Here is an 11,092-nt window from a genome sequence, read left to right on the forward strand (position 1 = left end):
TGAGTAAAACTCCATGCCTTTATAATGATTATGTAAAAATATTTAACTTTCCCTTTAGAAAAGACTATAGAATTCATGTGTACTTGTGAAATTCACTTGAGCACATTAACTCCATCAGATAGAGATGACTGTAGCACAAAGAAAATTGAATATAGCCTTTATCTTGATTTGGTTTTAGGATTTTAACCCATTTGCTTTCGCTTTATCATTTGAGCTCTGTCTCTCTTTCTTTCTCTGATTTTGCTAAAGGTAAGTTACATACATTATATATAATGTCCCCTACATACTTTAGGGTAAATTTCTTAAGGTAGTGTTCTTTTACATAGCCACAGAACAGTTATCAACTTAGCAAATTTAGGATGGATACAATGTTTTATTCTTTTATTTTCCAGTTTTGTTGATTGACCCAAAGAGCCTCCCAGTGTTACCCTGCAGAGGAGCACCAATTATTTGCAGTACCTTAAGGTTAATCCCTGTCAGAGAGTTGGAGTAAATGTAGGTCATCTTCCTAATACCCATTGCCACGAGTGACTGCTGAGCCCAGATGAGGGTATTGGCATCCTTATGGAAATGAGGCACTATTGGTTATCACAAAGTTGAAATGGTCTTAAAATGCAAAAGTTTTATCCTGATGAAATGTTATGTGAATGTCACGTCAATGTGTCCTCCAGAGAACCGACCAGTAAATGGGATTTGTTAGCTGGATTTCATCAAAACTAAAAAGAATAAAAAGAATGAACTACAAAAAGTAGAATAATATTATGTAACCAAACAAAAATCCTCAACAAGCCCTCAAAAAGATTAGGATGGATCAATGCACTATTTCCAATGGTAACTTTGATATAGCGTTTTGAAAAAAAAAAATCCCCCCCCACTCTTACTGCCCAGTAAATCCAGAACTGAATCAGACTCCTCTTTCCTTACCCAAAGTTGTACCTTGTGCTCTTCTCACCTCGTTTTTTTTTTTTTTTTCTTTTTCTTAAATTGGTGTTTTGACAATTTATGTGTTTTGAGAGGTGGTGCATGTTTGGGAATGATGCTCACTTACCTAACAGCCTTTACACGTTTCAGGGATGCTGAGCACCTCCTTACAGAATATAACTGAAGTACCAGACTTCCCGGGTTGGCAGCGAAGGGTCAGGGAGACAGCAACTGAAATACACCACTTCCTTATTTCAGTATTAATATTTCTAGAAACATCAATGGGTTCTTCGAGAATATTAGTGAGGTTTACTCTAGTATCTCAGATTTCGTTAGGCCTACTGCCCCAGGGATCATGTGGTCCCTGTCTGGCGAGATCACTGAGAGGTTATTGAGTTTACCACCATCCTCCATGGGAACGTGTAAGATCGTGGAGTGTGGGTAGGTCCATAGAAACATTGATCGTATGAGGTTCAAGGAGGCATAGTATAGTGTGTGGAGTAGGAAAGGGGGGAGAGTTTATGGGCTGTAGAAATATTGAAAAAATGCAAAAAGATGTTTTTCTTGTGTGTAGTATGAAATGCTTCATGTCACACCACCGATGAGTCCACCAGATGTCCTCAAGACCAGTGCTGTGGCTGATGCTGCTGGCTGGGTAGACGTGGATAAAGAAACTCTTCAGCACAAAAGGTACCCAAACGTGTTTGGGATTGGGGACTGCACCAACCTTCCCACATCAAAGACCGCTGCTGCAGTCGGTAAGATAACCAGCTCTGTTTATCTCTCTCTCAAACTGACCGGGCGCAGTCAGAATAAAAGCAAGAGTTTGGCCTCAACACCATTCTGTTAATAATGAAGAAACTTTTGTGGCTTAAAAATGACGTTGACCTCCTAAGATAGAAGAAAGTTGTCAATGAGCCTAGTGTTATTTAAAGAAGTAAGTACTTCCTGAGTGCTTTTCCCCGTGGTAGCACGATCTGATCTGCCTTTTCTAGGTCAGAGGTGTTGTTTTCAGAAGAGGCATTAGGGAGAGGGCATTGCTTTCCAGCTTTCTGGAATTCTGCTTTTTCTTCACCTCTGATGCCAGATGGCTTGGCGGTTTTTCTTCTGTCTGAAGCACCATAAAGCTAGGGAAGCATTTGTTTTCCCAGAAAACACATGCAAGTGAACGAAAGCTTGCAGACCAGGAAATCGTTCTGTTAAGACAGATATGGTGGAGCATGCCCTGATTGGTACACGATTAAGCCCTCAGCCTGGAAAACTAAATTCTTTACTTCGATGTTCTGCACCAGCAGTGATGGGGAGAATTGCCTTTCAGATTCTGTCCTCTACAGACAGAATTGTCTTCTCTGGATGATATAAAACACAGGCCTCCCCTCTGATTGGTATGGTAGTGTTTTGTATGAATTAGACACCTGTGGAACGTGATATGTTACTTTTTCTATTTCAACCTTAAGAAAGACTTTCTTGAAACTACCGAATGCCTTTTTTATTATTAATAGTAACTTCCTTCTAACTTTTTATTTAAAAAATCTCAAACCTATGAAAATTTTGCAAGTATAGTAGGTACTCATATGTCCTTCAGGTTTTAACCAATTAATAATATTTTCTGAAATTTGCTTCATCACTCTATGGACTTTTTTTTTTTTTTTTTGCTGAGTCATTTGACAGTAAGTTTAGACATCATGATATTTCACCTTAAATACTTCAGCTCTTATCTCCTAAGAGACAGCACGTTCACCTCCATATCCATCAATATAATATAAGATGTTAAAATCATTTTGGGTACAATCCAGTTCTAGATTTTTCCAAAGCTAGAATTTCTCTAGTTTTCCTAAAAATGTCCTTTGTAGCTCTTCCCTTCCATTAAATCTGGCCAGTTAAGGCCTACCCACTGCACTAGTCATGTCTCTTTGGTCGCCTTTAATATAGGATAGGTCTTCTGATTATTGTTTTACTTTTGTGACACTGGTATTTTTGAAGAGTCTAGGCTAGTTATCCTGTGGGACATCCCACAATTTAGAATTATCTAGTTTTTTTTAATTTTTTTTATTTTCAGGTTATATGTTCTAGCAGGACTCTCCATGCACGAGGCTGTGCACCTCCCTCTTCAGGAGACTGTCATGTCATTAGTTTGTTTTGTCTTCCGTGAAGCTAGATTTTATCACTGGGTTAAGGGGTGCCTGCTGATTTTTTGTTTGTAAAAGCACCTTTTCCATTTCTAATTTATATGTAGTTTGAGGGGCGATACTTTGAATTTACATTCACTTAGTCTAAACCTGCTGAATTTATATGGTGAAAATACCTGTAGTGTGAGGCCCAGATTACTAAGCTTTTAACTTACTTCAAACATTTAAATCAATGTTTCAAATAGATAATATTAAATACAATTAAACAAAAATTTTTGTGAGAACTCTTGCTCCCAGTCCTGCCATCCATCTGCTCTGTTTCTGTATTCCCCCAAACCACAGAGAGCGAGATCCCCTTCTTTTTACATCTGTTTCTCTCAGTCTTTATTCTACTGTGTGGTTGCTACAGAACTTATTTAATGAGTCCACTCTTACTGTGTATTTGGGCTGTTTCTAACCTGTCTTTATTTCAAGCATAGTAGTGAATGTTCTTCTTTATGTGTTACTTCACATGTGGGAAAGTCTATTTGCTCTTCTTGTCAATGTCTAAATAACAATAGTTTTAGCTTTTCCTAAGTAGATCTGCATTTCTTCTTGGATTTCCCTCTCCAAATCCTCTGAGTATCCTGAGGCAATGGGATACTTGGTCCACCAATCCATGTTTGGGTTTACTTGTCACCCAGTCTCTGTCCAGACCACTCCACTTTTGTGAGTGCGATACTGTCTTGCCACATTGAATCTTACTTTCCTGGGGTGTATGCTGCTTCCTCTGATTCTCATTGCCTCAGGATTCTCCTTTAGTTACTCACAGCCCAGCCAAAATCAGGATGTGGACTTTCATAAAAGTTAACTGAAGGCTTGGGAGTGATGGAAGGGGACTGTAATACAGGAAAACCCAGAACTCTTGTACAACAGCACACATGCATACTTTAAACCTGGATACTGATTGTGACTGCTCCCCGGGTCAGGCTGGCCCTCTGTGTGGGCACCCACTGGACACCCTCTTTCCTTTTGCACTGGCCTTATGCTGTGCTGCAGCTGCCTCCTCAGGTGTTCTTAGCATAATTCCAAACTCCATTATGGTCTTTGAAGAGGAATAAAGTTTTCCAAAAGGGAAATAGAATCTTTAGAGATATTGCTTTGCTCACAATGAAGATAGCCATGTAATATTTTTAAGCAGAGTTGTTTATACCTCACTTTTTTTGAACCCTCTCATTTTAGGAAAAACCTCATTGCTTTTTTTTTTTTGAGACAGAGTCTCACTATGTTGCCTTTGGTAGAGTGCTGTGGCGTTATAGCTCACAGCAACCTCAAACTCTTGGGCTTAAGTGATTCTCTTGCCTCAACCTCCCAAGTAGCTGGAACTACAGGCACCTGCCACAACGCCCGGCTACTTTTGGTTGCAGTTGTCGTTGTTTGGCAGGCCAGGGCTGGGTTCCAACCTGCCAGCTCTGATGTATGTGGCTGGCGCTCTAGCTGCTGAGCTATAGGCGTTAAGCCCTCGTTGCTTTTTGATCTAGGTGCCAGCAAACTACAGCTTGTGGGCCAGATGCAGCCCCCCGCCTGCTTTTATATAGCTGGCTAAGAATGGTTTCCACAGGTGAATATTTACAGTTCATTTAATGACAGGGAATATTAAAACTCTTTCCAATCCAATTTTTCTGCTACTTGCATTTTTCCCAGCTCTTATTTATTTTGGGCAGGAAAGAGGTTGGTGGATTACTTGTAATTATCCTACAGTTTTAAAAGAGGAAAACATAAATATGAACTCAGCTGATGGTTTTATTATCTATTTTAGGTTATATAAAATAAAGTATTTTTGTTTATAAATGAAAAAAAAAATCCTTATGTCAGAAGAGGTCCAAAATAGAATCTGAAAGTGTTAATTCCTCTTCTCATTTTAAGAAAAAGAATTCCATTCTTTTTATTAGCAGAGCTATACTAAAAAATGATGATTACATTTGGGGGTTTATCAATAATACTTTTTCATGGAAATTTGCTTTTCTCTTATTATGTAATATTTTTGATTTTTGCCTCTTGGCTCACAAGGTCTAAAATTTTTCTTTACAGAAAAGTTTGTTAACTCCTGATTTGAGGGATTACAGAACAGTCACTGTAATAAGCATTTGACAATGTAAAGGCAACCCATCTTTTCTCAAAAGTAAATCCTATATTTTACCTTTAGAGATACAACTTGCTTATATTTTTAAAAGGGCAGTCTTAATTATTCAAAATTGAATGCAGACTGGGATTTGGTAATATTAAAGAATTATTGCTAATATTTTGAAGTGTGAAAATGCATTGCATTGGTGTTAAAAATATTCGCCATCCATCAGGGCAAGTTGGTGTGATATCCGTTCCAAAACTATTCCGTGTGTGATGGGATGTATGAAACAAGAAAAAAGAGTTTAAATATCTTCATAATAAAAAAGGCAGTCTCCCTACTCTTGCTATCAACCCCCCAAAACATAGGCTGGGTGTGGTGACTCTCACCTGTAATCCTAGCACTCTGGGAGGCCGAGGCGGGTGGACTGCTTGAGCTCAGGAGTTTGAGACCAGGCTGAGCAAGAGAAAGACCCTGTCTCTACTAAAAAAATAGAAAAACTAGCTGGATGTTGTGGCAGGCTCCTGTAGTTCCCAGCTACTTGGGAGGCTGAGGTAGGAGGATGGCTTGAACCCAGGACTTTGAGGTTGCTGTGAGTTAGGGTGATACTACAGAACTCTACTCAGGACAACAGAATGAGACTCTGTCTCAAAAAAAATAACAAAACAAAAAAACCAAACCAAAAAAATATATACAGTTGTCTCTCAGTATCCACTGGGGATTGGTTCTAGGACCTACTGGCAGATACTAAAATTTGTGGATGCTCAAGTCCCTGATAAAATGGCATAGTATTTATATATTACCTATGCACACCCTCCCATATACTTTAAATCATCCCTAGAGTACTTATAATACCCAATACAATGTAAATATTACATAAAGATTTGTTATGTTGTTTAAGAAATAATGATAAGAAAAACGTTTGTATATGTTCAGTACAGATGCAATTTTTAATTTTTTTCTGAAAAAAAATTTTTTTTTTTGAGGCAGAGTTTTGCTCTGTTGCCTTGGCCTGAGTGCAGTGGCATCATCATAGCTTACTACAACTTCAAACTCCTGGGCTTACACAATCCTCTTGCTTCAGCCTCCCAAGCAGCTGGGACTACAGTCATGTGCCACCACACGGTGCTAATTTTTCTCTTTTTAGTAGAGATGAGAGTCTCATTCTTGCACATAATGGTCTTGAACTGAATTCAAGCAATCCTCCTGCCTCAGCCTCTCAGAGTGCTAGAATTATATGTGTGGGCCATTGCACCTATTTCTAAATATTTTTGATGCATATTTGGTTGAATAAATCTATAGATGCAGAACCCATGGATACTTAGGACTAACTGTGTGTGTGTGTATTTGTCGGGTAGGGAGAGACACACACATTCCCCTCTATATGTGTATATCAGTCTGGTCTACCCTCAGCCAAGGCAATCCAGTATAGAGGAAAGCCCAGTGTTTTGCCTAATTGGATATGCCTGCAGCTACCAATCCAGGTGTCTGTGAACAGGGACACAGGGATATTCTGGTGGCCAAGGGACACTGGACACATAGACCAAGCTGACCAGTGGAGGACAGGTTGGGTTAGGGCCATCCTTACCTGCTGGAGAGAGCTGGCTCTTTGGTTATAAACCCATGGAGACATCTTTGTAGACTCTGGATGAGCCAAAGACCCCTATCTGGTAGTCAGAACTTTAAGTGTAAGAAGGTTATGTTTAGTAGTAGTTTAGAGCAGTGATTTTCAACCCGATGCCACAATACTGAGGGGATCTTAGATGTGCTGCGAAAGTTTTTAAAGATCATTGATTAAATTAGTTTTGAAAGGAGTATATTCTTTTTTATTCTTTCTTTTTGATCAGCATAATTTAAGTGTGCTGTGGAAGTTTAACTATAGGTTCAAGTGTGCCATGAGATAAAAATGGTTGAAAAATTGAGGGGAATTTTTTTAACTTGGTTAAATTCACATTACCTGCAAATTAGTTTGCATTGATACTATTTTTCTGACTTTAATATTTCTCTTGCAGCTGCCCAGTCAGGGATACTTGATAGAACAATTTCTCTGATTATGAAGAATCAGACACCAGTGAAGAAGGTTTGTATGCTTTGTAAGAATCACTGTCTCAGTTATCTTCTTCCATTCTGCATGAAAGTCAAGTTTACCCATAATTTTGCCACTTTCTTAATTAGTTACTCTAATATGGGCTCTTCAGTTTTTGTCTTTAGTATTATTTTTTGTTACATAATTTGTATTTTTCAGGGTATAAAAGTTAGGATATTCAAAAAGGAAAAAATTGCAACCATGTAGAGAAAATAATAATTTCTAGAGTTTCTACATACTATCACGAAAAACATCTACTTTCCAACTCAGTCTCATTTATATTTTTAGTATGATGGCTACACATCGTGTCCACTGGTGACCGGCTACAACCGTGTGATTCTTGCAGAGTTTGACTACAAAGCTCAGCCACTAGAGACCTTCCCCTTTGATCAGAGCAAAGAGCGACTTTCCATGTACCTCATGAAAGCTGACCTGATGCCTTTCCTGTACTGGAATATGATGCTAAGGTAAGTTCATTGCTTGGTTCCTGGGTGAGAAGACAGACTTGTGGCACATCTGTTCCCCACAAAAGATGAAGCCTCTTTGCTTCATTATTGGCAATGACCAAGTCTTCTGTCTTCCATGATCTGGAATAATAGTAAATCACTTTCACATGTCAAGTACTTTCTCATTTGCTACCTGACTTTTGTTTTTATTTTGTTATGGGAAAAATAAGACAGTGTTTAAGAGCATAGACTTTGGAGTCAGGCCTATTTTGAGTTGTGCTTTTGCTATTTACTAGCTGTGTGTCTTAGGGAAAGTTGTTTAAACTATCTTGTTTAATTTTCTTATCTGCAAAATGAAAGTAACATTTCTTACATGACAAGATGGAGATTAATGCGCTATCACACGAAGAGAAAGGTACATTGTAGGCATTCAATAAATAAACAGGGTAATAACTGTTAATAATTCCTTTTCTTTGTCCCCCACCAGTGACAATCTTGTTTGATCTTTCCAAATCCATCTGAGATAGATACGTCAGGTATCTATACTAGTGCTTCTCAACCAAGAGTGATTTTGCCCTGCAGGGGATGTTTGGTAATATCTGGAGACATTTTTTGGTTGTTATAATTGGAAAGGTGCTACTGGCATCTAGTAAGCTGAGGCCAGGGATACTGCTAAAATCCTGTAATATATAGGTCAAGCCCCACCACAAAGAATTATCTAGTTCAAAATGTCAATAGGACTGAGGATGAGAAATCCTGACTTACAGTTAAATACTGAGCAAATGAAACCAGAAATAGTAGTTTGCATGGAGCGGAGGCTTCATACAGGTTTGCTAAATTGCATCAGCATGCCCAGGCTTGCACAGCAAGTCACTGTCAAAGCTGGGACTTAAAGCAGGTCGTCACTTCTTAGTCATGGGATCTTTCTACCTCATTAGTCAAATCTTGCTTTCCATGCTGATAAGCATGCTCTGCGAGCCGCCTGGCTTCCCCAACAACCTCCTGCTGGCTGAAGTCACCCCATCTCTTTTGTTGCAAGTATCTTTTTCATGTTATTTCTTTCAGGGGTTATTGGGGAGGACCAGCCTTTCTGCGGAAATTGTTTCATCTGGGTATGAGTTAAGGATGGCTCAGCTCTTGCTCATCTTGGATGGCTTCTGGATCAAAATTATAGTCACAGAATGACCAAGAGGAATACAAAAGACTTGCAACCTAAGCCTGTAAAGAGTTTCTTGCTGGATAATGGTGACCGAATGCCTGTCTTCAGTACTTTGAAGAGCCACCACATGGGCTGCCCAGGATGGCTAGATTCTTTGAAAATATTGAAATGAAAGAACAGACTTTTATTTTCTAAATAAAAGTTTTTCATTGATTGAATTCCATGAGATAATTTTATCTTGACTCTTAGGAGTGAAAAGATGGTGGTGGGGGAGACCTTATTTATCGTCTACTCTTAGATGATGGGTATTCAGCTGATAGCTGGCGTAATTTCATAGAGCCTATGGGGAAGAGTCATTCCAAGGACCATTTTGTTTCAAACATACTGCATGGTATCCCTGATCCATGCTGCTTAGAACTCCTGCCATGGGAAGTACAGTGGATGAGGAACCCAGCTCCTTCCTCCTTCTCAATTCCTGCTTTGGCACCAGCCCGGGGTGAGCTCTGGGTGTAAAAACAAAGCTGAGGTTACAGTTTTTGGTTATTAACATTTAACATATTTTTTCTTGTCTAAGTTTTGTAGAAAATTTAGAGACTACAGGTAACCAAAAGGAATAAAAAAAATCACTCCCACATCTACCATCCAGTTATAACAATTAATAACATATTGGTGTCACTTTCCTTTTGACCTAATATTATTACATGTAAGGTGTAATATTATTACATGTAAGGTGTAATATTATTACATGAAAATAGGACCAAATGTAGGTACTATTCTGTGACCTGTGTTTTATACTTAATATGAATTGAAGACCCAGTGGTTGGTTGTAGAGAGGAAGTGATCAGTGGGCAATTACTCAAAGAGGACAGTGCATTTGTGCCAGCTGAGAAAACTGCTGATTAATTAATTAATGTAACATATGCATGTGTCATGTGCTTGGTAGGGTATTGGTACATAATTGGTAGCAGGTATTTTTCTCACATAATCCTTACAGCAACAATCCTGCAAGTGAAATTATCAAAGACATAGAATATTATTCTTTTTAAGGTACTGTAATGTTTAAAAGTAGCTTCTCTGAATTTTAAAAATGCATTGGATAACTCTGATCTGATTTTAACACAAAGTTCCCCTTTTGTGCCCCAAGACCACAGAGCTTTCACGCATGATGGGACTACTGTGATAACCTCAGAGAAAAAAGAAACAAGAGAAATTGTTTGGATCAGATGAGGCTTTTTGAGCAGATTAATGAAAACTATGTCTCTCTGGTTAGGTTAACTGCCAAGGAATTGCTTGTGTACATGCTAGAAGAAGTCAAGGTTAAAAGTCTGCAATAGATAGGTAGAAAGGTTATAAGAGGCAGTAGAGAAATGGTGAAATACTAGACAATTTTCTTCCCCAATGTTGATTTTAAAATCTTCCCTGGAGTATAGCATGCTATGAATAACCTTAAATTGATTTATAACTTACCATATTCATATATAGTAAAACTCCTGTGATTGCATCCTTCAGGTACAATGTAGGACCACTCCCAGGCTTGCACTAGGACAGAAGCTGTAGAAACACAGGTCCTCTGGTGCTGCCCTGGGCATGAGCAGGGCTGCAGTCTCCTTGCCCAATGGAACAGATGACTTTGAGCCACAGACCTGAGTTTGGATTCTGATTCTCCCACTGCCTAGAGCCTGGTAGTGTCCAAGTCAAGTGTATTGATCACTATTTCCTCACCTGTATGGTGGGTAACAATACCTCTTTAATAGAGTTGATATGAGGATTAAATTAATTGAGGTAAAGCTCTCAGAAGTTTGGCACATGAACAGCAGCTATTGTTAACTCTAGGTATGTAATAAAGCACTCAGGCATACAGCTTCCCCTGAGACTAGAAATTCCTGCCTGTCTAGCAGAAATGAGATTATGACAGGGATCTCTAACAAAAATCCAACTCAAATAAGCCTATGCAAGAAAGAGAACTTATAGGCTCATGCAATGGGAAAATCTAATGTTGACTTCAGGTGTGGCTGGATCCAGGAGTCAAATACTACAGTCAAGGTGCTCTCTCTTTTCATCTCTCATATTGTTTCCCCTCTGAGTCACTCTTCTACTAGAAACAGGTTTTCTTATTGTGGTCAGGGAAAGGGCTCTGTGCGTTTCCTTCCAGTTTGGCCTCCCTGGCCGGGGTGGGGGTGGGGGAGAAAGGAACTGTGGTTTCTTAATGTTCATAGACCAGTTCCAGGGAAGGATTGTCATTATCAC

At 39.0% G+C, this 11,092-nt stretch overlaps 1 protein-coding gene across 1 annotated transcript in view; it reads left to right on the top strand.

The window, feature by feature from the left end:
• Nucleotides 1–9,058, top strand: part of SQOR (sulfide quinone oxidoreductase) — a 56,932-nt gene extending 47,874 nt beyond the window's left edge. The window contains exons 7-10 of the mRNA XM_053593537.1: nucleotides 1,496–1,679; nucleotides 7,167–7,234; nucleotides 7,529–7,707; nucleotides 8,752–9,058. Coding sequence (XP_053449512.1) covers nucleotides 1,496–1,679; nucleotides 7,167–7,234; nucleotides 7,529–7,707; nucleotides 8,752–8,809 — 489 coding nt within the window. The 3' untranslated portion in view covers nucleotides 8,810–9,058. The remainder of the gene's footprint in view (nucleotides 1–1,495; nucleotides 1,680–7,166; nucleotides 7,235–7,528; nucleotides 7,708–8,751) is intronic.
• Nucleotides 9,059–11,092: the final 2,034 nt, after the last annotated feature.

This window comes from Nycticebus coucang, chromosome 6 (genome assembly GCF_027406575.1).
Source record: "Nycticebus coucang isolate mNycCou1 chromosome 6, mNycCou1.pri, whole genome shotgun sequence".
Lineage (NCBI taxonomy): Eukaryota > Metazoa > Chordata > Mammalia > Primates > Lorisidae > Nycticebus > Nycticebus coucang.